The sequence below is a fragment of the Mytilus trossulus genome, chromosome 6 (assembly GCF_036588685.1).
Source record: "Mytilus trossulus isolate FHL-02 chromosome 6, PNRI_Mtr1.1.1.hap1, whole genome shotgun sequence".
Taxonomy (NCBI): Eukaryota; Metazoa; Mollusca; class Bivalvia; order Mytilida; family Mytilidae; genus Mytilus; species Mytilus trossulus.
The window spans coordinates 9,290,441-9,318,404 of record NC_086378.1 but is presented as its reverse complement, the minus strand read 5'-3'; the positions used below and the strand labels follow the sequence as shown (position 1 = coordinate 9,318,404).

The following is a 27,964-nucleotide window of genomic DNA, read 5'->3' as shown; positions in this document are numbered from 1 at the left end:
CTTCATAACGGTGGTCAGTATTCATTCATATAAATTGCATGACAAAAATACAAATAAAAGAATCAATTTGGACTTCCGATAAATATTAATAAATATAAATATTTTAGAAAATTTGCAAATCTTTAGGAATAAAAGAAAGAAGACATATTAAAACATGTCCTAAGTATGCAGTAGACAGGTTACACTAAGCGTGTGTCAATTTCAAAAGGTTACTAATCATCTAGAAGACCTTCAACAACTATTCACTCCCTGATTTTCAAAAGGGCGGACAAAGCCATTGTCGGACAGACGTTGACAATTTTGAAAAATAATGATACAAAAGTTACAATAGTAATTGACCATTTTCTTTATTTGCTATAGATTTATAATTTTTTATGGGATGTAACTCCAAGCAAGTGTAAAATTGGATTTCCTGACTGTCCGTAAAGATCACACCATGGCTAATCCTCCGCGATGGACAAGTCACATGGTCCATTCTTCGCATTGTAAATGAAGAGTAAAAGAATGGAATAATTTGAATGATGGACACGATTAGCTTTAATTGTCAATGTGTTTCATTTAATATTGTAGCAATAAGATGTTTTTTCGGACCAGATGTAATCTCTAAACAAAAGTTCGACCAGTTGCCCCTCGTTGAAGAAGCCGTAAAAAGCATCTTTCTTCATTTGTGTGGACAATACTGGGGCCATTGGCCAATTGTAAAATGATACAAGGAATAAATATAAATCACTAGTTACAAAGAAAATTACTGAAAGTGAGACATAAACCAAACAAAAAATCTCAAATATTATCTAAACATTGAACAATTCAAACCAATCATTTGTTTGCAATTCTTTCCAAAACTGTCAAAGTTTTGATAAATGTAAAAGATTTGTCTTTAAATACAATAAATCTATAATTCCGGATTAGAAATTGTCAGAATAATGTTTAAATATAAGGACAAACAAACCATGTGATCATCTATAATAATATTTACATTCATATCTTACAAAACTTATATACATCTTTTGATGTGACAGACAATTTGTCAAAAGATGTCACTTAGGCGTATATTGTGTGCAAAATGTTAACTCTTAAATGCACAATCCTTTTAAATAGTAAAGATACTTATTGAAATATTGAAGAAAAACCAAAAAGAACCAGTACACAAAAAGCAACCAATCCTAGAGATACAATCTTTAGTCCTGCATGAATGCTATTTCTGGTTACAGCCCTTTCTACTTGACTGGTCTAGTATAAATGATATCCTTTATCAGTATTTATAGGTGTACAAGACTACCAAATCTATCCTTTAAACATCTTTTTACATTTATACATTGATTAAACATAAATCTGAACACAGAGACAGGTGTTTAAAGTGAAGGTCAATTCTAAAATTCAAGGTCATTTCCTTATTAAGAATAAAGTGGAAATTCTTACATATCAAATATGAAAGATATTTTTTTCTATCTCTCAACTTAATTTTTTCATGATTAAGAGTCTTGTAAACCAAAATAGGTTAACTGCAATGTAAAAGCATTTAATTTTTTTCTTTCAAAAACTAAGAGAATATAACAAGGATTTTATATCATTTTCAAATATGGTTCAGGGGCGGATCCAGACATTTTAAAAAGGGGAGTTCCTAACCCAGGACAAAGGGGGGTTCCAATTACATGTCCCCATTCAAATGCATTGATCGTCCAAAAAAAGGGGGGTTCCAACCTCCTGAACCCCCCCTTCTGGATCTGAGCCTGTGGTTTTTCAAATAATATGTACAAATATTATGAAAATATTTGTTTTTTATGTAAAATGTCTAATGGCATAACATGAATAAAACTAGAGAATTCAGAACATCTGGCAAAAATTTGTAAACAAGAGGAACAAACACCTCTAAGTAAATAATAATCAACCACTGAATGAAACAATATTCAACATTAAATTATTCATCTTTTTTCCTTTCATTATTTTGGTTGTCCTAATGAATAGTAATAGAAACCTGATACGTAATGCTTCATAATTTCCATAAAATCTTATTTCCTTCAAAATTGAAAAACTTATGGACAAAAATATTACTATATAATTCATTACAATGACCAATCTGTCCTCAATGTGTTTTTAAAATGCAATATTTATGCAAATTATGACATCTGTATTAAATATACGCATATACTAATTATATGTCAAAATCGTTGTGAAATTAATTTCATTTATTGATTCATTAATTAATGGGTTAAAACATCTGATGCATAAGGGAAATGAAAAAACACCAGAGTTTAACTTAACGCAAGCCGATCCTAACTACCAGTAGATCCCACCTGATTATTACCTGAGAGTAATGGTAACTATTTAATTTGTACTTTTCAGCTACTTGACTGATTTTTTTCCTATTTAATGTTGCACTAACGGAAGGTTTTGTGGTTTGGTGTGTGTAAATGCATATCAGACAACGAAGATATGGTTCATAACACAGTTGTAAACTGTTTATCTTGTTCTTTAGTCAACATTTTGACATTTTGTGGTAAATGGTCAATTATCTGTGATGATTTAACTTTGCAATGGAAAATACTTAAAAGTAATTAAATGTATTTTACTATTCATTGTATGCAACTTAATGCGATAATTCAGATGTTCATCTCAGATTTAGATCCTAAATAAACAAAAACAAATTATTTGTTTTTTTCAAAATACATGTGAGCATACAGGAACCAAATGATCAAGATTTGAATTAAAGTTTACTTCAAGATGTTTAGGTGTAGAATAACATCAAACTAGGTAGAATGGAATAGAGAATTGAAACAGGAAAGAGACAACAAGCTAACCAAAGAGCAAAATATTTTCCAATCTGCAGTATGAATAAACATTTTTTTCAAGCCATATAAGTAAGATACTTTTACTGCAGTTTTTGTAAGATACATGAATGAATTGTTTACCATTGATCTAGGATACACAATCAAACTTTTACACAATGCTTTTGAAAATATGAACAAACTGTTACTCAATATTCTAGATTACATGAAAAAATTGTTACTGAATGCTCTAGAATACATGAACAAATTGTTACCCAATGCTCTAGAATACATGAACATACTGTTACCCAATGCTCTAGAATACATAAAAAAACTGTTACCCAATGCTCTAGAATACATGAACAAACTGTTACCCAATGCTCTAGAATACATGAACATACTGTTACCCAATGCTCTAAAATACATGAACAAACTGTTACCCAATGCTCTAAAATACATGAACAAACTGTTACCCAATGCTCTAGAATGCATGAATAAACTGTTACCCAATGCTCTAGAATACATGAACATACTGTTACCCAATGCTCTAGAATAAATGAACAAACTGTTTTACCCTTTTGCTATAGAATACATGTACAAAATGTTACCCAATGCTCTGGAATACATGAACATAACTTTAACACAATGCTCTAGAATACATGAACAAACTGTTACCCAATGCTCTAAAATACATGAGCATAATGTTATTCAATACTATAGAATACATGAACAAACTGTTACCCAATGCTCTTGAATACATGAACATAATGTTATTCGATGCTATAGAATACATGAACAAACTATTACCCAATGCTCTAGAATACATGAACAAATTGTTACCCAATGCTCTAGAATACATGAACAAACTGTTACCCAATGCTCTAGAATACATGAACAAACTGTTATACAATGCTCTAGAATGCATGAACAAACTGTTTCCCAATGCTCTAGAATACAAGAACAAACTGTTACCCAATGCTCTAGAATACATGAACAAACTGTTATCCAATGCTCTAGAATACATGAACAAACTGGTTTCCAATGCTCTAGAATACATGAACAAATTGTTACCCAATGCTCTAGAATACATGAACAAACTGTTACCCAATGCTCTAGAATACATGAACAAACTGTTACTGATTGCACTTGGGTAGATGAACAAACAGGTACCTATTGCTCCAGGATACATGTACACACTGTTATCCATTGCCCTGGGATATATGGGCAAACTGTTACATATTGCCTTAGGAAAACTTTCCATTTATTTTCAATTTATACATTACAATATAACTGTGGTGGATTCATACTTTAAGAGGGGCATTCATCTGTGCATAATTGAAATAAAAGGAGGATCTCTTTGAGTAGAACAACTTTGGACAAATACATCAACCCTATCTTTATTATCCTAGAATAATTTTCTAACCATGAATGAAAAGTGATGTTTTTCCTGTAAACAGAGCTAAATATATCCAAAACTTCAAATCACATTGCTAATATTATCATCAGGATTGATTTTCTAAAATCTCCCTTTTTTTTTATAGAATTTCAATTTTTATTAAAAGTTTGCAAATAAGAAAAAAACTTAACAACAGATCTTTTGATCATAATTCCTAATATTCTTTTAACTTTGTTAGAACATATTGACCATAGCAAATTATCAGTTATATTTTAGAATAATTCCTGCCAAAGGACAACATATTAAAATTAAATATAGAGGTAACAAATAAACGCTCAATCAACATTTGAAAGGAGAAAATTTAATCCATCATTTAATAATAGATCTCAGCGTATGTTTTGCAATAAAAATAATTAAAAAAGAAACAATTCTTTTGTTATTACAGACTGTCAAACTTAATTCTTTAAAATCCTTTTTTGAATAACAGAAATTGAAGAAACAATATTTTTATTATTCCAAATGTTACAAAAACTTGCTATTGTATTCTATACAATTGAAAAATGGTTATTTTTCATACTTTTGAGTACTTTCACAACTGAGAAGAATGAGACACGTGGACATAATTATATAGGGAAAATGTGAAAGAATAAGTCACTAATACAATCTGTTATCCTGATACGCCTTAATGTTCTTATACCATACACGAAATACAATAAACCAGCGCTTTACTAAATTTCAATGACGATTAAATCAAAATGACGAAAAGCCAACATCATGTCTTGTAACATAAAAGGCACTATTTTATCTATTTTCTTTAGGAAATCATGAATTACTATAATATATGCTAATACTAACATGATTCCATTATGCATGCTTAAAATTTCATACCTGCCTCACGGCTTATTCTGATAAACATTTAACCTTACTCACAATAGCATAAAAAAAATATCTTCTGCATCACAATACTAAATAACCTTTCCTCGGAAAACTATTAGAACCCTTACAGTAATAAACAGCATTGATGTTGGCTAATTAAAGGAAAGCTTGACACCCATTTCAATTTTAAATCTTTCTATCCGTCCATAAAATTAAATAGTATGACAGAATTCAATACATTATTTGTCATGACAGGTGACTTAAACATTAGAAAGCAAATAAAAAAAGTAATACCGGTACGTTCAAATTCTGCCTATATACTTTACATCTGATCGGAGTGTGCCAGTCACACGCCATTACAAGAGACTTGCTATTACATCTACACCATAAAAATCTATGTTACGCCTATAAGGACACAGTGCGGGCAATTTTTTGTAGTCTTCAAACAAAGATAATGGGGTAATGTTATGAGAGGACACCCTCGGGTGATCTGGTCCAGTATTGATCAGATTTTATAGTTATTTTGTGTTCTGGACATAGTGTTCGTCCTTTTGTCCTTTTTTCATATTGAGTCAACAAAAGCGGTACATTAATGGAAAAATTAAAGGCGATATAAAAAAAAAGTTTAATGCTCGTACTTTTATTGCAGATTGACATTGGCCCATCTCTAGTTTTGATAACATGATAATTTTTAATTGGCTTTTTAGCACATCTCTCGGTTTACTGTTTTTACAAATGGCTTCAATTCTTATCATAATAGGCGACCGTTATAACTTCTATTATTACACGTAACGTGATATTGTGTTGTGTATCAAACATATGAATTATAAACATTAGGCAACCTGTTTCAATAATTTTTACAATATTTTTTTTTCCTTTCTGTCACATTTGCAGACATTTTTTTCACCTTTTTGAAATACCAAACTATGATGTATGCGTTAAAAAATGGCAAATATTCATTGAATTTAAATTTTTAATGTGGTTTTTATGAGAAAAAAAATGACATGTTTATCAATTTATAATAATTTGTGCCATGCACTTTAAAAATCAAGTAATTTTTCATTCTCCAAAATTTTCTGCAAGATTATAAAAATAACCAGAACATGTGAACAGATGAAATGTTTTATTCAACTTGTTTATTCTAATATTTCATGTGTTTTTGTCTTGGGGGACTTCATTTTATTTTTTTCATGAAAATTGGTAGAAATGCAATGAGTAAGTCTTAAAATGATTTTTTCTTCAATGCATACATGACACAAGGCCTGAATTTTATCTGTCAACAATGAATATCAGAAGACGATGCCATAAATAGTGAATACAGGGCTGACCAAAAGAAAGATTTCTACTTGGGATTTAACTGATGACCTTCTGACATGCATTGGAAGGTCATGCACCAGTTTAGAAAAAAATGCTTCAGTCTTCTGAAGTTTGCTTGACTTTAAGTGTTGATGATTTACAATGTAGCTATAGAGGATCAAACTGTTTTTAAAGCTTAAGTTCTGTTCCTCATTTATACATTCCTTAATTATTATAAATTAAGGAATGTATCTCCCTCATGCAAAGCTCTGATTCCTTTCACGAATTTGACTATACTTTTTGGACCTTTAGGATTATAGCTCTTCATCTTTTATATAAGCTTTGGATTTTAAATATTTTGGCCACGAGCATCACTGAAGAGACATGTTTTGTCGAAATGTGCATCTGGTGCAACAAAATTGGTACCGTTGATTTGATTATAGAAAAAAAAGAAGTATTTTACTTTATCCTATCTTGGCATCAAATACAGCAACATAATTTTCAAAAATATTTGTTATCAAATGGATACTCTTTTAAAAATGAGGAAATTTTCACTAAAATAGCACAAATTATTTAAAATTTATAATAATAAAATTAAAAAACTTTTTTTAATAATGGTTCACATCTTGTTCTTTTGTAAGTATTCTAAAATCTTTGACACCTCATTGAAACTACTCTTATAACAGACATTTGCAATTTAAAATAAAGTGTGCTTTTATAAAAACTTCAGATCAGAGGTGACATGAAACTGCCAAGATTTTTTAATTCTTTAATTTAACACTACATTTGTACTTTAAGTAGTTGCCTTGAAGTTTGATACTTGTGATGCTAAAAGGGGGAATTTAAATAAATTAAAAAAATCTTAATGATTTCTTAAGAAGAAAAAAAATTGTGAGAAGCATATTTAATGTCTTCTTAGCCGATTTGAAAAAAATTGCATCATTGGTTTCTCGTTGATTTGTTCTTTTGTATGCACTTACAGACTCCTTAAGAATTTTATTAAGCTTGTTAACACATTGCATTAGGAAATGCAAGTGCACTGTTACATGGTCATATAAAATCATTATGTTAACTAATTTAGGCAATTAAATATGATATCTCCCTTGATAGAATTGTCAACAAGAAAACCGTGTGGCTAATCTCTTACATAAACAGACAAACGGGATGTGCATTCAGCTCAATGCATATTTAATAAAAATGCAATAAAACTGCATTCATATCTCAATGATCTTAGACAGACCAATATCATTATACCAGCTCATAACTACATTTTAATTCATACTGACATTGTACAAAGTATCATTTTGTGTTTATTTAATTGAGCAAGAAGGGGGTTGAGCAGTTTATTTTTCTTAATTTCAAATCAGAAATTAATTTAGTTATGTCAGGATTACTTAATATGATTAATGACCATTCCATCTTTTCAATGACTAAGATTTTATTCTTAAATATAAACTTATACTCTTTTTACCAAAACAAGTTATTTATATTTTTTATTTTTTTATACAGATGACAATTATATTCATTGGGGTTTTCTGTGAATACGAATATATAATGTTTAAAGTCTTAAACCTTGCATGTAACATCAAAAAATCTGTTTATAATGTATACATAACATAAATAATCAAAATATCTGATTTAATAAAGCACAAAAATAAATCTATCCAATATAACTAAAAATTTAAATTTATTTTAAATGCAAATGTGTGGTTTAAAAAAGTCTTTAATCATTAATAATAATAGCTCCCTATTTATGTGATGGAAAGAATATTCTTTACGAAACTTCTAAGCTAGTCATCACTACATTCCTTTGTGATCTGGACATTTTATTAATTTTTAAACACCTTTTAATAGACGGGGTAGGACCTTTTTCGGGACGTCAGGATCAGGTGTTTTTAAGGTCTGGATTTCAGGATTGACCATTTTGGGATCCAGGATTTCTTTTTCAAATTTCAGGATCTCTTGATTTTTATTTTTTTTTAAATTTGGACCTCAGGATTAGTACATATAATTAAGCCCAGGGTTTTGGGATCAGGGCCCCCTCTGACCCCCCCCCCCCCCCCCCCCCCCCTCTTTTAATGAAAGATCAAAATTTTAACTTTTAATTCCAATTTATTGTTCTGGATTCTTAGGTTTTGTTGTTTTACATTTTATATTGTAATTTGAGTACAGGGATGTGTGTGCAATTATGTTTTCTTATGTGTGGGAGCCGGAATACATTTGGAAAACCATACTTTTTAGTTTTAAAAATTTACTATAAATGGAAATTCAATTACTGTGGATTCATGTTAATTTGTGGGTACAATTTTTTTTATTAAGGAAATATTAATTGCGGAAACATAATAGTTTCATTGTTTGACAAATTCTGCATACAAAAATTTTAATGTCTTTATAAACTTTTTAATTTGCAGTAAATTATTACTCACCAAATACATTGAAAATCAAAACCGTGTTAAATATAATGAATAGCAAATGACCATTGAAGGAGCATTTTAAAATACTTAAGCCTAGTTTACATGTAAGGGCAGTCAGACATACTGTTCCTCCTACCAAGTTTAACCGCTACCTGATTCATCATAATTTATGTGAGAAATCCATCTAATTAATACTTGCAACAGTAGAAGTAGACCTGTACTTTTTAAATTTTGAAAAATGTGTTATAAAATTAGCTGTGGTAGTGTTATGCATATAAATGCTTTTCTCATTTGGCTTAATTGGTAGACCAAAAGCTGGTTTGGGTTTTTGAGGTTTGAACAAGAACAGATGATGTTGGGTAAACAAATTAAACTGATGGAGATTCTAATCCTCAACAAATACTGACTTTTGTTATCTAACTAGACATTTTTGTAATAAACAATTTACTATCTTTGATTAAAATCAAATTTATATGCAAAAACGAAATTCATCCAAATAAACATCAATTTTATCAGTTTTTACTGGAAAATTAATACATGAATAATGACATTTCACAGATCTTGACCACAATTTTATTATTCCTGATCACGTAAATTTATGCAATAAAACTCATTTCGGAACAGTTCGGGACAAAGGTCCCACATCTCAACAAAGAATTTTCCAACCTATTAAATTTTGTCCATGACATACTGCGGACAAGAAAAAAAATATAATTAAGTTTTTGATCTAATGAAAACATTTTCATAATGTCCTCACTATGGATAATTATCTGATTGTAATATCCCCTTCACTTTCATAATAAAACCTTAAAAAAACTTGTTAAAAATCTATGTAACCCCCACGGTGACGAAAGATGTTCATCGAAAAAAATGATTCGGCAAATCTTCCTATTATGGACAATCTTGCCCTCACGTTTGTTTGTTGTCAATCAGTATTATAACCCACTTCAGATAAATTATTTCAAATTTCTATTTTATTATTCAATGATAATAGACTAGTTTTTTCCTCAAGGACCAACATGGAATGTTTGTAATACAAGTTGCATTGTCCAGGCATAAGGTTGTTCAATTGAAGGACAATAGGGGTCATTTAGTCGCATCTGTCTAGCAAGATGAAAAGAAATTTACGTCAAATTTAAAAACTATTTAAAATTATAAATATGAGTTAAGAGCCCTCCTGAGAATTTTTTTCAAAACAAAAGACTGTTTGAAGTCTTTGCACCATCAGAGAAAAAACAAAATTAAAAATTCATCTTTTTTTATGTAATTCCCTGCTCTGACCTCTTAATGTTAATCGGACATAGTTTCTGAACTTAATTTAAGGGTACCCTGATGTCTTTAAAGATTATGCAGCAAGCTTGAAATATTGAATATTAATATGAAATTAATTTGATCAAAAAAACATATTCACCTTGCAGGCCTGTTTTATTCTTTGAGGTAGGTCTAATTATCCCTTTATCGAAGTAATTTAATGATAAAGATCATCTGTGCATTGAATATTTATGCAAAAAATTGTATTCAAATTTATTCATTATGTTTCAATATTTTGACTTCAATTTATTCAATCATACCATAAATTATAAGGTGTTGAATTTCTTTGACGATATTTTAATTTCAGACTTAGTTTATTAAACCATGATAACTTTTTATATAAACTCATCTTTCACAGAACAGTAAAAGAAGCTGGATACAAATGGAGAAAGAGGTTAAAAAAAAGCCATCTATAAATGGATAAAAAGCCTCAATTTGAATGCATATGATTTTTTATCAAAAGTTCAAAGCTCACCCTAGATTTCTTCATACATTGCTGGTTTTTTTTAAAGGTCAAATGAGAGGCCTATTATACTGATATTAACTAGATATCATTTATACTATGATTTTTTAAGACTTTGGTACTATTATCAGTAATAAATGTCTCTAAAAATACAGTGTTCTGAACAAAAAAAGACAATTTAAAAAAAAATCAGAAAAGATTAACTGTGCATGATTGAAATTTTTTTCATAAATGATAAATTTGAAGTGCTCACTTTATTATAAACTGATTTTCAATATATAACATTCAGGGTGCTTGATACAAAGGAACAGGTCAACTTATAGTGAAAAAGTAAAATACAAACAAGGTTTAAATTAGACTGAAGCATCTTTTATGAAATTTTTAACCATGTATCAATCTATTGTTAACCCCAAAAAACTTTTAAAATCTAAAACGAGCTGAATTTAAAACACATCAATTTTACATTATTTTAACTAATTTTGAAGATATGATTTATTAAAAGTATTTGCTACTTGAAAATCTTTTGAAATATTTTACTACCAACGTTTAGACAAGTGACATCCTGTGATATAGTATTATAAAGTTTGTTGACGTCAATGATTACAAAAGTAACATTGTTAAAATTATTTTCTTATCATTTCAACTTTATGCAAAAATATCATTTATTATAAAAGTATGACTTTAATGAAACTGTAGAATTTTTTTATGCATTTGGACTTTAGAAACTTAATTCTGCCAATTCAGAAATCAAGGTGTGCATTTATTATTTCAAATCACCAAATCATGGAAAAATATGAGATCTATAATTAAAAAGTTTGCAAAATCTATGTGAAGAAACTGATTTGTAGAGGGTGTATAATTTGGACATTTTTATCTCAAATTATTATGGTCAAGAACTAAATTTTAAAGTAATCTTAAAAATTTACCATATTAATATTTTACTTTAGCTCTGACTTTATCTTTAAATTTATCCTTTATAAAATTCTAACAACTTCATAACAGGATAAAGCAAAGAATTTCCTTCTCTTCATTTAAAAGGATTGGTATTATCATTACAATTTCAATTAACCCCTTTAACACCCGATCATCTACAAATGTTCTTTTCATGTTTGATCATTCATAATTCAATAACCTTTCCAGAAAAAAATAATCTATCACTACAAAAAATATTGGTCAGTCTTAAAAATGAAGGACGTTAGATATCAAAATTTTGTTAAATTTGTTTGCTTAGCCATCTTAAAGAAGAACGAGATAAATGTATTTTTTTGTTATCAGCTGTCTGTAAGTTTAAATGACCTTTGTCATCAAACATGTAAAACTCATGATTGAATCACAACTTTTGTCCAAGAAAGGATCAAAAAGTCAATATTATTAAACATTTAAATCAATTTTGATGAATATCAAAATGTTTTAGAAATAAGAAAATATTATGGTTGTTTAATAGTAAGGTTTCAATCATAGCCTTAGCAAAAATATTCATTAATTTTCTATAAAATATATTTTTTTCTGTTAGTTTTAATTATCACCTCTTTAGATGTGATGAACTGTGTTTTAGCAAGTCTTTATGAACACATTAAAAAGTAAATTGACCTTCGTAAAAAGAATATAATTTCATAACACAAAGAATCGTTTCTCAAAGATTTATTATTTAGTAATGTATAATTCCATCAAATGGATTTTCATTAATTTTTGTTCTAGCGTGTGGCTAAATATTTAAAGATAAATTAATAGCTATTTTGTGTGGCTAAGTAATAATTCTGAACGGTTTTATGTTATGGAACCTTTGAACTTGCTGTTTCTTACAGCTACTGAAAATCATGAAAGGATAAAACTACAAATTTCATTCCTTTTCATTTATTAGTCATAAGAAATTCTCAAATTGATTTTTAGTAGCTTTCATATCTTAGTTTCTATCTTATCTATAAATTTATTGAAAACATAAAATTTGAGATGCAGTTACTTCTGCATGTAACAAGACACTTTATAATTTCTTAAATTGAAAAAAAAAACACAATTCATATGGTGACTTAATTGAACTGGCTTTTTATGTTAAACGTTTACCTGTTTCGGAGGGTGATATTGTTGTTACAAGTTAATTATAGGGGCTTTAACAGATGGAACCAAGTAACGAAAAACAGAGACAATATTTCATTACATTTCAGTGTACTACGATGTTGACAAAAAACTCAATGATATTTAAATAAAAAAAGCGTTTATGACGGTCATCAGAATTTTTTACGAATAAATAATCTAAAATGCAAACAAACAAATGCAAATTCTGCATATGTTGAATATGTCTTTACAAAATAATGGCAGAATTTCTAACAGTAAACAGTTTTTATCATAATTATTTTGGCATCAAAATTTTACATGTGAAATAAATTTCTGCAGCTATAAATTTCAATAAAAAGTCAATATGACTGTGTTGTTTTTTATTGACAAAAGTTTCAAAAGTGTTTTAATATCCATCATTATTTAATAATAATATTCCTTATGATTGAAAGGCCTACTTAGGAAATGAAATTTTCCGGCTCTGCACAATAATAACAAAAATTTGATATTTTTTAGAAAAATTAACAAAATAAAAAAAAAGTTTTTTTTAATAAACTTTTAAATACCGGTAAGGGAGGTTTGCATAATGATATATATATTTTAAATGAACATAGTACAAAACAGAATGTCACAACATTGTCTCTAACAGGAAAATTAAAAATAATAATCATCTATGAAAAAGTATTTCCCTATCATAGATTGATTGACTCTTAAAAAAAAACCAGAGGCTCCAAGTACTTTTTGATATTAAAATCAGCTGCATATAGCTTCATATTGTTCAGAGTTGCTGTTAAAACTTCATTGTGAGCTCATAAGCTGGATCCATGTAGTTAAAGATTATGTTCAATTCCTAAGTTTGACTTAATTCAACCAATTTTTTGGTTAATTGCAAAACATGATTTATAGATTTGAAATAAAATTGATTGATTGATTGTTGGTGTTGCCACTTTCAACACTTTAGACTTTCTCATAGCTGTCAGTTTTAATAGGACAAAGTCAAGACAGCTTAAGAGAACACATCCTAAGGTTAGTAAGAAGGTACATTTGATACAGATCAGTTCTAGTTAAAATTGGTCAAGTGTTTAATTTTAGACCTATGACAACAGTCAAATGTCAATGCAAAGCTTCAACAATAGCTCATATGACCTTAGTCAAGGGGAGCTTAATATAATTGACAAAATATTCCCTGGAAGTAGCAATATAGCAATATATACAAATAAAACAATAATGCAAAATGAAAGTAAAGCATTGTAAAACACAACGAGTCCATGCCCACAAACCAAAGTCACTACAATTAACCAATGAACTGTGATGTAGCCCTATAACTCAACAATAAATCAGCCTTAAACATATACATGGAGCTTGGAAAATTTAGTGTCAAAATAACCTTTTGAAGTTACTTTAATTGGCAACTTAACCTTTATGCAAGTTTTAAAACAACATTACATTTTCTTTAAAAATAGCAAAGCAGTTTGAGTATTTAACGAAGGTAATATAAACATTTGTAATGAGCAGCAAAACTCCAAGCATAAGAGTATGTTCAAGGGAAGTAATTGTTTTTCACATTATGGCTGAACATCACAATGCATTACTAAGCAGACAAACAATTTCTTACTTTCTAACTGGAGGGTCGGCAATCATTTTGGCACCTCTGGTTTGTGTGGATGAACTCACCTGTGTTAGGAGACAAGCGGATATATTAATAAAGAATTTGGTGAGGTGGAATACACAGGAAGAAGCTCTTTTTTACATTCAAGTTCAAAATAGATTTGATAAATATTTTTTGATATTTGATTTTAAAGAAATCAAGTTATCTTCATTCTCCATGCAAATTTTAGTGTTTATAAAACATAAGGTTTACTTCATTGATTAATTAAAAGGTATTCAACAAATAAACATTTACTTGAAGTATTTGAACACAAATAACTTTAAGCCTACCTTTGAATCTATTTTATCTTTTTAAATTAATCTAAAGTATCTTCATGCAAACTATATACAGCTAAAAATGTACATTTAAAGCCAAACATTGTGCATTATAAACTACAGACTCCCAGGTTTGTTATAGATCTAACTGTCTTGTAATTATTGTAAAAGATCAGTTCAGGAAGAACTTTTCCTAGATCTGTTATAGCATTTGAAAGGTCAATATATTAACAGAACTTAGGCTAAGAAGCTTGTTGCTGGTGAATTTCTTTTACTTAGATTTAACATATAACTGGTCTTCAATTCAAAAAGTCAAATTACCAAAAAAAACTGGTTTAATAACATGTGACACACTTCTGGTTTTAGTTGAAAATAGATTTAATATTATGAAGCTCTAAGTACATTGGATAGCAGCTTTGCCTGTATTGCAAATTCCTTTTTTCAAAAACTAATACAACTAGTAAAATTACCGACAAATTTTAAATCAAAGATATTTCAGGTATTTTTTTTAACAGAAATAAATCCAGAACTCAGTTTTTATACAAAATAAAGAAAACCAGCAATTAACCAAAGCCAATATTCCTTGACCAATAACATAGTACATTACTAGACAATGTGGAACTACATGTATGAGAATGATTTGAGGTCTATTTAACGCTGTCAGAAAATTTAATTTAGCCTTAGTAATATTATGTAATGTATAATTTATGTAATTGCTAAAGACCTTCTGGTGATGTACATATGGGAGGAGTCTTTTTAGTTGGTTTTATTTTAAGCTTATGATGTAGAAATAGTATGTACCTTAAATGTCATACGAAATTTATGCTTAAATTATATCAGATCTATGTTTGCTTAAACAATAAAATTGAGAATTGAAATGGGGAATGTGTAAGAGAAACAGCAACCTAACCAAAGAGCAGAAAACATCTGAAAGCCACCAATGGGTCTTCAACACAGCAGGTAAATTACACACCTTGAGGCAGGCCTCAGCTGGCCCCTTAACAAAAATGTGAACTAATTCAGTTAAAATCAACATCACACTAAACTCCAAAACATATATTAAAAAAACACACAAGATTAACAAAGACCAGAGGTTCCTGATTAAGGACAGGCGAAAAACATTTTTATTAATCTGTTGGCCATTTAAGTATTCTAATTTACTGGACATCAAAAAGACTCCCATTAAAGTTTTAAATGAGCTCATGTCTGTTTTTCATTGTTATGGAATTCAATAAATAAATCTTGTTGTCCAATAAAGGAATTAATTTGACTCTTGAATGTGATCTCTATTAACAAGGGCAGCATAATTATAGTATCGGTAACATAAAAAATACATTATACCATTCTAAGAATAAAGGAGCAATGATGGACGTACCTATAGATGCCCAGGTTAAAATGATTTCGGTTTTCTTAAATGTTCTTTTACAGATGATATCAGATATGTCATTAACTGTCCTAATTGAATAATGTATAACATCCGTAAAGAGGGATTTAATTATTTTTTTGATAAAAACCTCTTGCTTAACATGTTTCTCACTTAAAGTTAAAAAAAAAGCAAACACACCTTGACATCTAGTTAAGTAAATTTTAGAAAAGCAAGAAAGTTTGTCTGGGTTTTTAATAATTCATCTTTCTGCTTAATTTGTCAGTAATAAATAAATGCACAACTTCCTCTCTCAAAGCAAACACAATATAAAGCAATTGCTTGCCTCTTAGCAATATGCAAACGTTAACAAACCTGTTGTTGAAGTCAGACCAATACTCATTTGCATATCATTTGAAAGATTTAACATTTTAAATACCCTAAATTTCAACTTTTTACAACCGGTCTTATGAAAATTATATAATCTATTACCGCTGAATATGGATTTATATTCTTCCGTGACTTACATTGTAAAGATGTGTGAACAAAAACATCACAAAGTTTACTTCATTTACCAATGCAGCAATTGATTTACGACTTTTTGGAGATATTTATGTATCATTTAATTTTAGTGCAAAATACTTTAAAGATGTATTTTTACCTTTCAAAAGTTCTTAATTTGTTTAAAAAAAAATCTAGTTTATTGTTAAACTGATATAGCACTTAAAATAACAATAGTCTGCCAACGACCATTTATTTCCATATCTGTTGTTAGTCTAAATCAAGGGGAATAATTCAACCAGAAACCCTTACTTTACATAGTAAATGTCTAAAATATTTTGATGTATGATATAAAAAACACAGATGGTCATATTTAATTGATACGAGGAGAAAATAAAATAATAATTTCTATTGCTCAAGAATACATAATGTTGTAAGATTTATTATCTTAATGTACCAATAAAAAATTGAATTTCAACATGTTGATGAAAATTTCCAAAAGTTCACTTTTATGCTTAAGAAAAAATATTGAAAATTCCATTGTTAAATCACTTATTATAATGACCTATTTGCCTTACTTGAAATAAAATTGAAATATGAATGCATAAATAGAAATGTGAAATAATAAATATTTCAATCTTTTGAATGCAGGTGCTGCAAAATGAGACAATAAAACTGGTCATGTGCCCCTGTCTGTAATAGGGACCACAACAAAAGAACTGAAAGCTTGAACAAAGAAAAGTGTGGACCACTTACAAGATGCATGCACTGAAAAACAAAAAAAAACAAGATAGAATAAAACAAAGAAGAAAATAAAGAGTTCAACAGTTTTTATTTAACATTAAAACATAATTTGTGTACAACCTTGTCATTATAAAATATGAAACATAAAACAAAACAATAGTGACAGTTTATCTTTCAATGGGAATTTTATTGTTCAACATGGGAGGTAACTCTAAATTTATTAGAAGAAAATATTGATTTTTCTATCAGGAATATTCTTCAAGGAAAAAAGCCAAACTGTTTGACTTAAATTCTACATAAGATGCAATTATGCGACTAAAAACAGGTCTACTGCTTTTCAGACGTCTCATTTACAGAATAAATACGGACTGCAAATAAATCTGGCAATATTGTCAAATGACTTTGTTCATGTAAAACATAACTAGCAAAACTCAGATCATCATGGTCAAAGACAACAGATTTGACCATTAAAACAGGCAAATCAGATTGAAGACTTTACGGTCATGATCATTGCGATCACAGCCTTCTATGTTTGGAAAAAAATCTACAAATCTATATACGGTACATCAAATTGCATCGGAACTGCATTGCATATACATTTTGGTAAGGCATCTTTAGTGGCTTCTATGTACACATAATATAAATATATAAAAATTGACTAGAGAATCATAAATTATTGTCAACAAACATACAATAACAATATTTAGGATGATTACGATAAAATGCTTGTATGTACAATGATGATAAAACAATATCTATATACTCTCAAAGTAATAACATGCATTAAAGACGAGATCTCTACAACATCACAGAAATAGATTATTTTTTGTTCAGAATTATAGACTTAACAATATTCAATCAACTTGGAGAATACAACAGTAGACAACACATATATATAGGAAGAAAGATTTGAATATCATGATTTTTTAAGGTCAGAAAAGTTACACTCAGAAAGAAGGGACAAATGTAAAATAACTGTAGTAATTCTGTCTGAAAGACTTAATTTTGCAAGCATGTGTAGGACTTTTAATAGAAACAGTTTTAAATTCAATTAGAAAATGAATTGATAAATTGTATAAAGTTACCCTAACGGACACAGTAATCTGAAAATTTGCAAAAACAGCGCTTCTTCTTTCGTTCAAAACTTGAAAATTTCAAACAGATAAAAGTGTTTTTATTGTAAAGCCTGTGTTAAACTTAAAGTCCTACAATCTATCAGACTTCCAAAAGATTATTTTCCAATACTAACCAAATTAAAAGACTTATTTCAAAATTTTCAAGCTAAGTTTTAATTGATAAATAAACAAGTGTATACTGATAAAAAAGGGTATTACCTAATCATTTCTTTGAAATCAAGATATATATATATATATAGAAAAGCAAAAATTGTAAATAAAATATATAAAAGATTTAACTTAATAAGGAAAAATTTTCATAATATATAAACAAATGAAATGTAAAATACATTCAAAAATTGATAATGAAGAATTTTAGCATGAGGCAAGTTTTCATGCGAATGAGCAAATGAAGATCACATACACCTATCACACACAACATTGTATACAACATGGCTATGACTTCCGTTCTTCAGAAAAGCACAACAAGGCTTCAACTACCTCTGCCTCTTGTTCTGCTCTTCGATCTTGTTGATCACGATATTGTTGTTGTCGTATTTCAAAGTCTCGTATTCTTCTGTTATATTGGTCTACTTGTTCTCTGAGCATTGCATCTTCCGCCTGAAAAGGGGAGGTAATTCTAGAATTAAAATTTAAATCACAGGACTTTTTTATAATTTAATTCAAACTAGATACTGTTATTCATTTTTTTTCAAGTTGAATTTACATAGAGCATATGTCCTCCCTTAAAAAGCTTTATTTCAGATCATTTAATATGCAATGGCATTAGTTTGTTAACTTTTTGTCTGAAGAGTAATGGCTCTCACACATGATTTGGTTTAACATATCCAAATAACTTTTTTATTGAGAATGATTCAAACGTTAAAACTTCAACTTCTGCAGACCCTATGTGTCACCTGGAGCTTATAAATGGTAATATTTTCATTCTATTATGTAAGCACTTGCTGGACATGTGCCGGGCAGCACTAAAATGCATCATCTGCATCCAAAAACATGACTGCGGCATATGCATTTTAAGATGCAATCCTTGAAAATTTCAAAACAATGGGATAAAATATGGCTAAAAAATTCAATCAGCTGCTTTATGAAATGTGTTGCTAATTCAAAACATCAAAGAAAATGAAATTTTAATTAGTTTGAAGTTAGTTTTTTGTCTTTTAACTTCTCCTGCAGGCTTTTTGCATCCATACTGCATATGGTAGTTCTGGGCTATTATTACAAGATATAGTGCAATAAAATAACAAAATGGGATACAGGCAGCTGACATTTCCTTCACTGACTATCAGATATTGATTTTTTCTTTGTCTTTTTTGTTCCCATTGTCCTGTGGAAACTTTAATTTTACTCAGATGCAGCAGCTAAAATTATGAAACATTTGACATAATGAATCTGATGCTGGATGATTTAAGAAACACATGTGATATTTTAGAATGGATCACTGCAATTTTTTTCAGGTTTGCAATCTGCATTTTAGTCTTTGTTTGCATTGTTTTCTTGTCTATAGATAGCAAAGGCCTGGCCTATAGCAGATGGAACAGGGAGATGTTTGTGGTTATCTTTAGCTTTCAGGGACAACACAAACTTGGGAGGCTGGTGACTAGCTCATTCATATCTCAAATCTCAAGATGCAATACCATGATTGCAGAGTCATTACATAATGGCACAAAAAACCACAACAAATGATAATGTTGAAGAAAAGACAGATTTCAGCATATGGCATGGTTTCTAGATATGGAAAAATGTGCTTTACTATTATGTAAAGAGTCCATAACCCTTGTAAAATACCCACTTCTAATATGGCCTAAAACACAAATTTGAAAATGTATTGTTGGAGAAATTTCTGAAAAATGGAATTTTGAAATATGCTGCAGATGTTAAAACAATAGGGACATTTTTTTTCAATTTCAGATAATAAACCTGTCAGAAAATATTAAATCATTGTAGTTTCCTCCAAGCACAATTAAAGAGAAAGGCAATCTCATATGATGCAACTTTGCAGTTTGCATACAGGAAATGCATGTTAGACATTGCAGAAAAGAAGACCTTAATACATAAATCATATGATATTAAATAGTCCCCTTTACCACAGACAATATTAATAACATCCAAAATTTCTAATCTTTGCACAAAAGTGACAAATTTCTTTGTCAAAATCTCCATAAAACTGCAAAGATGTTTCAATCTTGTGTTTTCCTTTTATTTGCCACCTTGCATCTTAATTAAACAATATTACAAAATCCAGTGTTTGCCAACAATTTTCTTCATAAAACAGTCCCAACATGGTCATTTAGAAACCAAATAAAAGGAAAATAAGTGTTTTAATCACAGTGAATCACATTGCAAGTGCAAACAAAATTATGATAGGGTGCATTTTAATCTGTTCTTGCGCCATATGCTCTGTGGTATTATCATAGTTCAAACATTGGCTTTCATAGAGTTGACATTTTCATTTCATAGAACCGTTACATCAATTTTAATTAAGACAACTTTGATGTTTTAATTTCATCTTTCATATCAACTTTTTTCAATTTTTATTTCAAAATATTTCCTTTTACAATTGTTCCCCAGGGAGTTTTACCATCATCCAGTCAGATATTATAATTTTTTGTATTGTATTTTTGAATATGAATATTCCTCACTATACACAATGGAGATGTATTTGTTAATACCCCTTATTATCATTTCAAAAATGTTTCTCACGAGTTATCAACATAAATGATGGTCCTACAACAAATTTTAAACAACAAAAATTGCAGAAAACAGCTGATTCCTTTTTTTTCAGTTTCAGGTTTGTTTAAAGGATGTTTGATCATGTTTGGTTACCGGTATATATATACAAAGTAAAGTGCATATTCTTTTCAATGAAAATGTGAGATCTACAATTAAGTCTTTATGACACTACAACTTTTTTTCATCATTTTCAATCTAAAAAACAGGAACAGGGGAGAAGGAGGCAAAAGAAAGGTTCTTTCCAGGGGGTCTCATTGGGGGGTTCCGATCCCTAATCCCGTTTACTCTTTTGTCAGATTCATGTTTCCTGCTTACACTATGTAAGTAAGCAATTCTCATTTTTTTTGTAATTTCCCGCGTCTCGCTAGACTTCATTTCCCATTTTCATGGCACAATAATTTGACTTTCAAGTGTCACGCTTATCAAAAATCGGCAATCCAGTGTTACGCTTAGACCCCCAATGAGACCCACCATTCCATGACTGTGTCTTGTCTCAGACCTCAAGTCCCTCTCTTATCCTTGATTTATATATAAACATATCAATCATTTGAACTATAACCTTTTAAACTTTAAAATTACAATTTCTGTTGTTTCCTTAAATCTTAAGACAAGCACAGCTAAAAGATGTATGCTATATTGTCAGCAAGCCATCAAGCAATGGCAAATAAGACCAAATGAAGAAAATCCTTTACCCATCATGCACTTGACTTACCTCGGCTCTATCTGAGTCGTAATCTAAACTGCCTACACCATCTAATCGTATTAAATCTAATGCTGCTCTAAATATTACACATACTCCGTTTAATATGAACTGTGATTTTAAATGTACCTGAAATAGATAATATAATGATAAAAATTTCATCTTAGTACATTCTACCGATCATAACTGGATGTTGTCTGCTGGAACTTCACAGAATTGTTTTATCCTAAAAGACTAATTGCAATGTCTAACAGAACATAATGAGTATCCCTTTTAACCAAATATTCTTAAAGAAAGGGATCAAATGAATTCTTGGTTCTGTTTTTGGTACATGTAATTAGAAACACCAGATTAGGACAAACAATCGACATGTAATAGTCTTTAAATACAAAGTAGGTAGAAGACCATTGAACTATTTAATTATTTGACAATTTTTTATCTTGCTGAAAACTCCTCCTGGAAACAGAGATTTTCTTTACTGAATGGTAATTACCTGGTTGGGGATAAAAAGGTCTTAATACACCTAATCACAATTTTTTCCATTCTGGATAAGTTCTAAAATTACACAACTTTTTCATCCAGTTGAAGCTATCTGGGACCCTGTTTTAAACAATTCACCATGCATAAGACCTGTTTAAACTACCGTAAATACTTCAAACAAAATATTTTTTTACTTCAATTTTAATTTCGAAAAAAATGGATCTTATTATATCAAAGTTTCTTGATGATCACTTTCTAAAGTTTTTTCTCCCTCAGCTCACTACTGATGACCTCCATTTTTCGGCCGGTGACCTAAACAGGAAGTTGTATAAATGACTGTTTTTCCCGGAATGGACTAAATAGCGATAAGGTGTATTTGTCCATAAAGCTTGAATTTCAGTCTGATATTGCTCAAATTTTGGTGGACTATACACATATCAAGCAAAAACTATTAACATTTTTTTCTAAACATACTTTTATATAAAATAAGGGGATAATAGTATGATAATAGATTGGCATTGAAACAACTTTCTATCAGAATGTAGAAGGTTATCAATTATAGGTCAACATACAGCCTTCAACAATGAGCAAAACTAATAACACCCATTGATAATTGTACTTTGTTCCAATTAACTATTAAGCTTGTATTACAGTGTCATAGTCTGTGCTACATGTTTTTTCGTTTAAATTATAGGTATCATTTCATTTGTTAATGAAATTATTTCTGAAACTAGTAGTAAAACTTTGGCAGTCTATAAAAATCTGGCAAAGGGGAGAGGAATTAAATCAACCTAAAAATGTGAAAATATAGTAACAAATGATAAATGAAGCTATGTAAACAAGTTGCAGTGACGTAATACTATTATGCACCCACTTCCTATAAATATCAATTATCAGTGACATTCTCAGGTGTGACGTAACATTTACTGTGTATCATATTGTTTGTGATGTCAGAGACAGAATATGTTTTACATCGTGATGTATAATATGTGTGTTGTGAATGACAAACAGGTGACTTGATTCCCCGTCAAAATAGAATTTACACCTCTGTCATTAGGCTTACCTACTGTATCATAAAAAATACTGTCGAAAATGAAACTAATACGTGTTTATCTAAATTTTCATCTCATCACACCCAATGCAAACAATCCCAAAATACCAAAACAAAACTAATACATTGTACTGTAGTATCATTAGATAATAAAAAACAGTTTTTGACATCAACATAAAGTCTATGTTACAATATCGTATTTAAATTGATTCATAAATGGATTGGACAAAACTTTCAAATCTTAAAATCCTTGAACAAGACGAAATTCTTTACCATCCATAGTGCTGTCAAATTTTAATCTTATTCTGAAAGTAATAATAGTTTGCTTACAGCTAAAATGTCAGCATATTAAATAAATAAAATATTTCATCTTTTTATATGATAATTCGGACAGGCATTAAATATTATAATTTATCATAAATTACATTTTTTTCACATCCTTTTTGAATCCTTGAAAGAGCATTATTACAAATCATTGGTCTAGTTTTATACTATTTAAACGCTTGCTTAGAAGCAAATGAATAGTTTAATTGACAACAAGGATCAATATATATATTGCTTCAAAAACTAAAGAAACAAATCTGAAAATTGATAAACAAGGAAAAGTTATTTAAGTACAAACAAACTTAAAGGTGAATCTGAATACCACAAAAGGTAAACCTCCGTAAAAAATAAATATTTTTTCACAACAACATGTGGTATTTGTTGATTGTGTTTTCTATTTTTAGTGAACTATTACATATAAAAAACCTATAAATATTAATGTTTATAATCATTATTATTATTCACTTTTTGATGAATTTTCCAATTGCTCAGAATGCAACAGGCTCTGCAGATGTTACCATGTGCACTTGCATTACACAGGTATTGAGAGATAAGCATCTTGTAACTAAAGTATGGGGGATTGTTGGAGCACTGAGTCAAATGACCATCCTTAACTATAATGACTAATTCCAAGACACACATTTTTGTATTTTACTGCCAATAACACTAAATGTGTTACAACTGTTTAATAGTTTTAGCATTCATTTATTGTGCCTACAAGTGCTGGAAATTAAACTGAATGACACGTACTGTGCTGAACTTGAACAACACTTCAAACTAGCTTTAAGGTTTTGCAGAGATAATAGAAACTATTAAAATCAAGAATTTTTGCACTTGCTAGTTTTTTGCGTTTTTTTTTGAAAATCTATTCATTTCTTAAAAATTATTTATTTATCAATTTTTAAACAGATAAATCAACCAGTTGCTGATTTTTTTTTATTTTCAAGGAAGGTTCTATTGAAGAATAGTTACGTTCTCTGTACCATTTTACCTCTATAAATAATATTTTTGAAATATAAAGAGTAAGGATGGGTTCCTAAGAGGGCCTGCAAACATTAATTGCTATCTTGCTATTTTTCCTAAAGTTTTTCGCCTTTTGCACAAGTCTTGAACATTAAAAGGTGTGTTCACACTTAAACTAACATATTCCATTGACCAGGTGATTCAGGAAAATCAATAATTCATTTTTTTTAAAGGCACTTGAACAAAACTGTTATAAAAGCACTGATAAATTTCATTTAAATAAATTTATATTATCATCTCTAAATAAAACTGACCCACTACAAAGAAAAATGTCAAGGCAAAAATATACAAAGGTAACTGGAGTGTAGCCAAAGTATATGTGTGGGTGGGGGTTTTCCGATTTTTGGTATGTAAAAGTTAGTGGGTCAGTGGCCATGTGAGTCATTGATGAGATATTAGGTGTAATGAGGTATTATATCACTGACCACCCCTTTATCTGAATACATTAAAGATTTGGTGCCAAACTGTTTAAATATTTTGACTTCTGCCAATATAAACTATGATGTAATCTTAAGCTATTTAAAGAATACTTATAGATAGAAATAAAGAGATTTTCATCATTGTTATAGTTAAAGAATTTAATTATAAAACCAACTATGATAGGAATTTTATAATAATGAATTGATTACATATATCTTACAGAAATTATTTTTATATGATAAAATATAAGAAGCGTCCGATGCATTGCAAATATCTAAGGACATTAGTATTGCCAGAGTTGTCTCCCATTAAATGTTGAAACAGAAAATGTACAGTATTAAACATTTTAATCCGTCTAATCTTTTCACTGACTTTATGCATTATTTTTTTTTTTCATTTTAAACTTTTTGACTTCAGGTCATTCATTAAAATTTGGTGTTTATTAAAGAGGTTTATAAGCATTAATTAAAAAGTTTAAAACCAGTGAATTCTACGAGATTGAAATTTAAATTTTTAATGCCTATTCTTTCCTTAAGTTAGGGTTTTTATATTAATAATAAGTTTCAATGTATAATCAGCAACACTATATATTATAAAAGTTAAAATTCCCAACTGTTTGTGCAAAATTTATAAAACTCAACTACGCAAAATGCAAAATGCAATTGTCAAAACTCAAGGTCAAATTGACATACTGTTATGTACATGTAATATGGAAAATTGTGTTTTTCATAACATCAGATTATGATAATGAAATCACAACTAAAAATATCATATCACATAAATATTTTTTTCACTTTCATACCTCAAATAGGCTTTAATTCCATTAGAAATATTTATGCTCTTTAAATACATGGAAAAATGTGGGAATTATTTTATTCATTTTCAATACTTGATATTGATTATTATGACGACTTCTAAAATCACTTCCTGAACAAACAAGGATCACAGTATTTTTTTTAATTTTAAAATCTTTATTTTCACCAGGAAATTACCTTCCCATCTACCTATGTCTGATTTTTACTTATATGTGCACCAGTGTGTGAAGTCAATGATGTATTGCATTTAATGTCAACAAAAAGATGTAATTGCCTACATTTTTATTAGCCTCAAGCTAAAATCTGACATATCGAAATAAAACTGTACAAAACACTTCTATTTTACACGGCTAGTAATTGCCAAATGACGAAAATCTAATGTTGTACTTCCCAGATCGTTCTTCGTAAAAGGATCTTTCCATTTGTTTTTCTCGATTTTATTAATTAGAAAATCCTCTATAGAATTCCTCATTTAGCCCTGTACATAGCACTTTACACTAGATAATCATAGAGTCTATCATAACAGTTAAATTTGTCTTGCGGTTTGGCGAGATTCCATAAGCCACAGCATATTGATTAGTTTTTCAATATCATTCTAAAACAATCACAGATGATTCTGTAAGCATCATCATCTGATTCTTACAGAATTACGTAGAACCGATACTTAGCGCTATGATGTCACTACTATGTAAGGATAATACAGTATCGGGAAAATTCCAAAACATGCAAGTAGTCACATTATTCTTATAATAAACATTATTAATCTTCGCCAGAAAAAAAGGAAATAAACCAAATGACACAAATAAACATTACTGATGCATATTTATTGATTAGAAAGCCAACAAAACATGAGGATATTGTTAATTAAGGTTATTTTCTCATAAAAAAATACAAAGTAAAATAAATGCTGAATGTCATGTATACATCGCAGTACTAAAAATTTACATGGGGGTGAAGGAAAAATTATTTCTACTCCTAAATTACACGTTGAATTTCAATATCTTATTGAATGGTACTAGTTATTGAGCAGAATACACATAAAGGTACAAAGTTTTTTGGGAAATCAATCTAAATGGTCATTCAACTCAATTAGAAATTAAGAATGACTGGACTTTAAGCAAGTTCTTTAGATTCTGCAATGCAGATATATGAACACACCTCAAGCATGGGTTTATCATATAATTTTAATAGTAAACTTATTAAATTGTAGAAAAATTGTAAGTTAAAAAGTATTTTTTTGACTGGCATACTTGGTACTAAATGTCAGTGAAAGGAACTCTTACTGTCTTTCTAATATTAGAAATATATAGAGATTTTTTAAACTGACATTACAAATTAAACAATTTTGTCAAAATATTATAAAAAAAATTAAAAAAATAGACTTACCTATATATTAAAAAAAGATCAAATACTTAATGAACATAGAAGCTAATTATTGATTATAAGAAGGTTTATAAATGTATTTTTGTATAAACTGCAAGATTTCAACTTCAATTTATAAATTGGGAGTCCCTGTGAATACATAAACTTAAAATCTCCTCTACTGATCCCCATGTTTACATAAATTGTTGAGAACTTATTAAGCTCCTGTTCATAATATGTATTTCCTTGTTTAATATTCATATAGACAATTGTGTATTGTACTTTTGTGAATATGTTAGTTTCATAAATATTTATTGTTTAATAACTACATTTTTTAAATTATCAATATGAATTCTGTAAATAAAACCTCTTTTCAGCCATAATGGACATTGCCCCTTGACCTGTAGTTTAATAATGTCATCAATGAACTACAAGTATTATATAGATAAAAGCTTTTTAAAAAACTTTTGTCTTGATAAAAAAAATCCATCTTTGAATTTAAAAAAAAAATTATAGCATTAAATTTGCATTGCCATTTTCCAACAAAATTTAGGACAAACATTGATTTCATTGACTTATATCAAAAGTATGATCATTTATCTATGCATTAGCTTTTAAAAAAGATCAAAACTATGTATCCAATTACTTAATAAATGAAAATGAAAAATATCCTTTTTTTTAAATTGCTGACATGGAATGTCAGAACAGCACATATATTTAAGAAGTAAGTAAATTCAAAGACCCTATCCATACAACAAATAATACATGCAGTCTGGTTAATCAGGGACCTCATCTTGTGTAACATACAAGGGACTCAAA

General features: G+C 29.1%; 1 protein-coding gene across 2 annotated transcripts in view; it reads right to left on the bottom strand.

The window, feature by feature from the left end:
- LOC134720729 (core-binding factor subunit beta-like) overlaps positions 1–27,964 on the bottom strand; it is a 39,156-nt gene that overhangs the window by 8,404 nt on the left and 2,788 nt on the right. Inside the window, exons 4-5 of one of the 2 annotated variants that reach the window (XM_063583189.1) lie at positions 21,683–21,799; positions 18,721–18,840 (exon numbers count right to left, since the gene is read on the bottom strand). In XM_063583189.1, the coding sequence (XP_063439259.1) occupies positions 18,721–18,840; positions 21,683–21,799 (237 nt within the window). Of the gene's footprint in view, positions 1–18,643; positions 18,841–21,682; positions 21,800–27,964 lie in introns of both variants that reach the window. The other variant, XM_063583190.1, reaches the window with a different exon arrangement.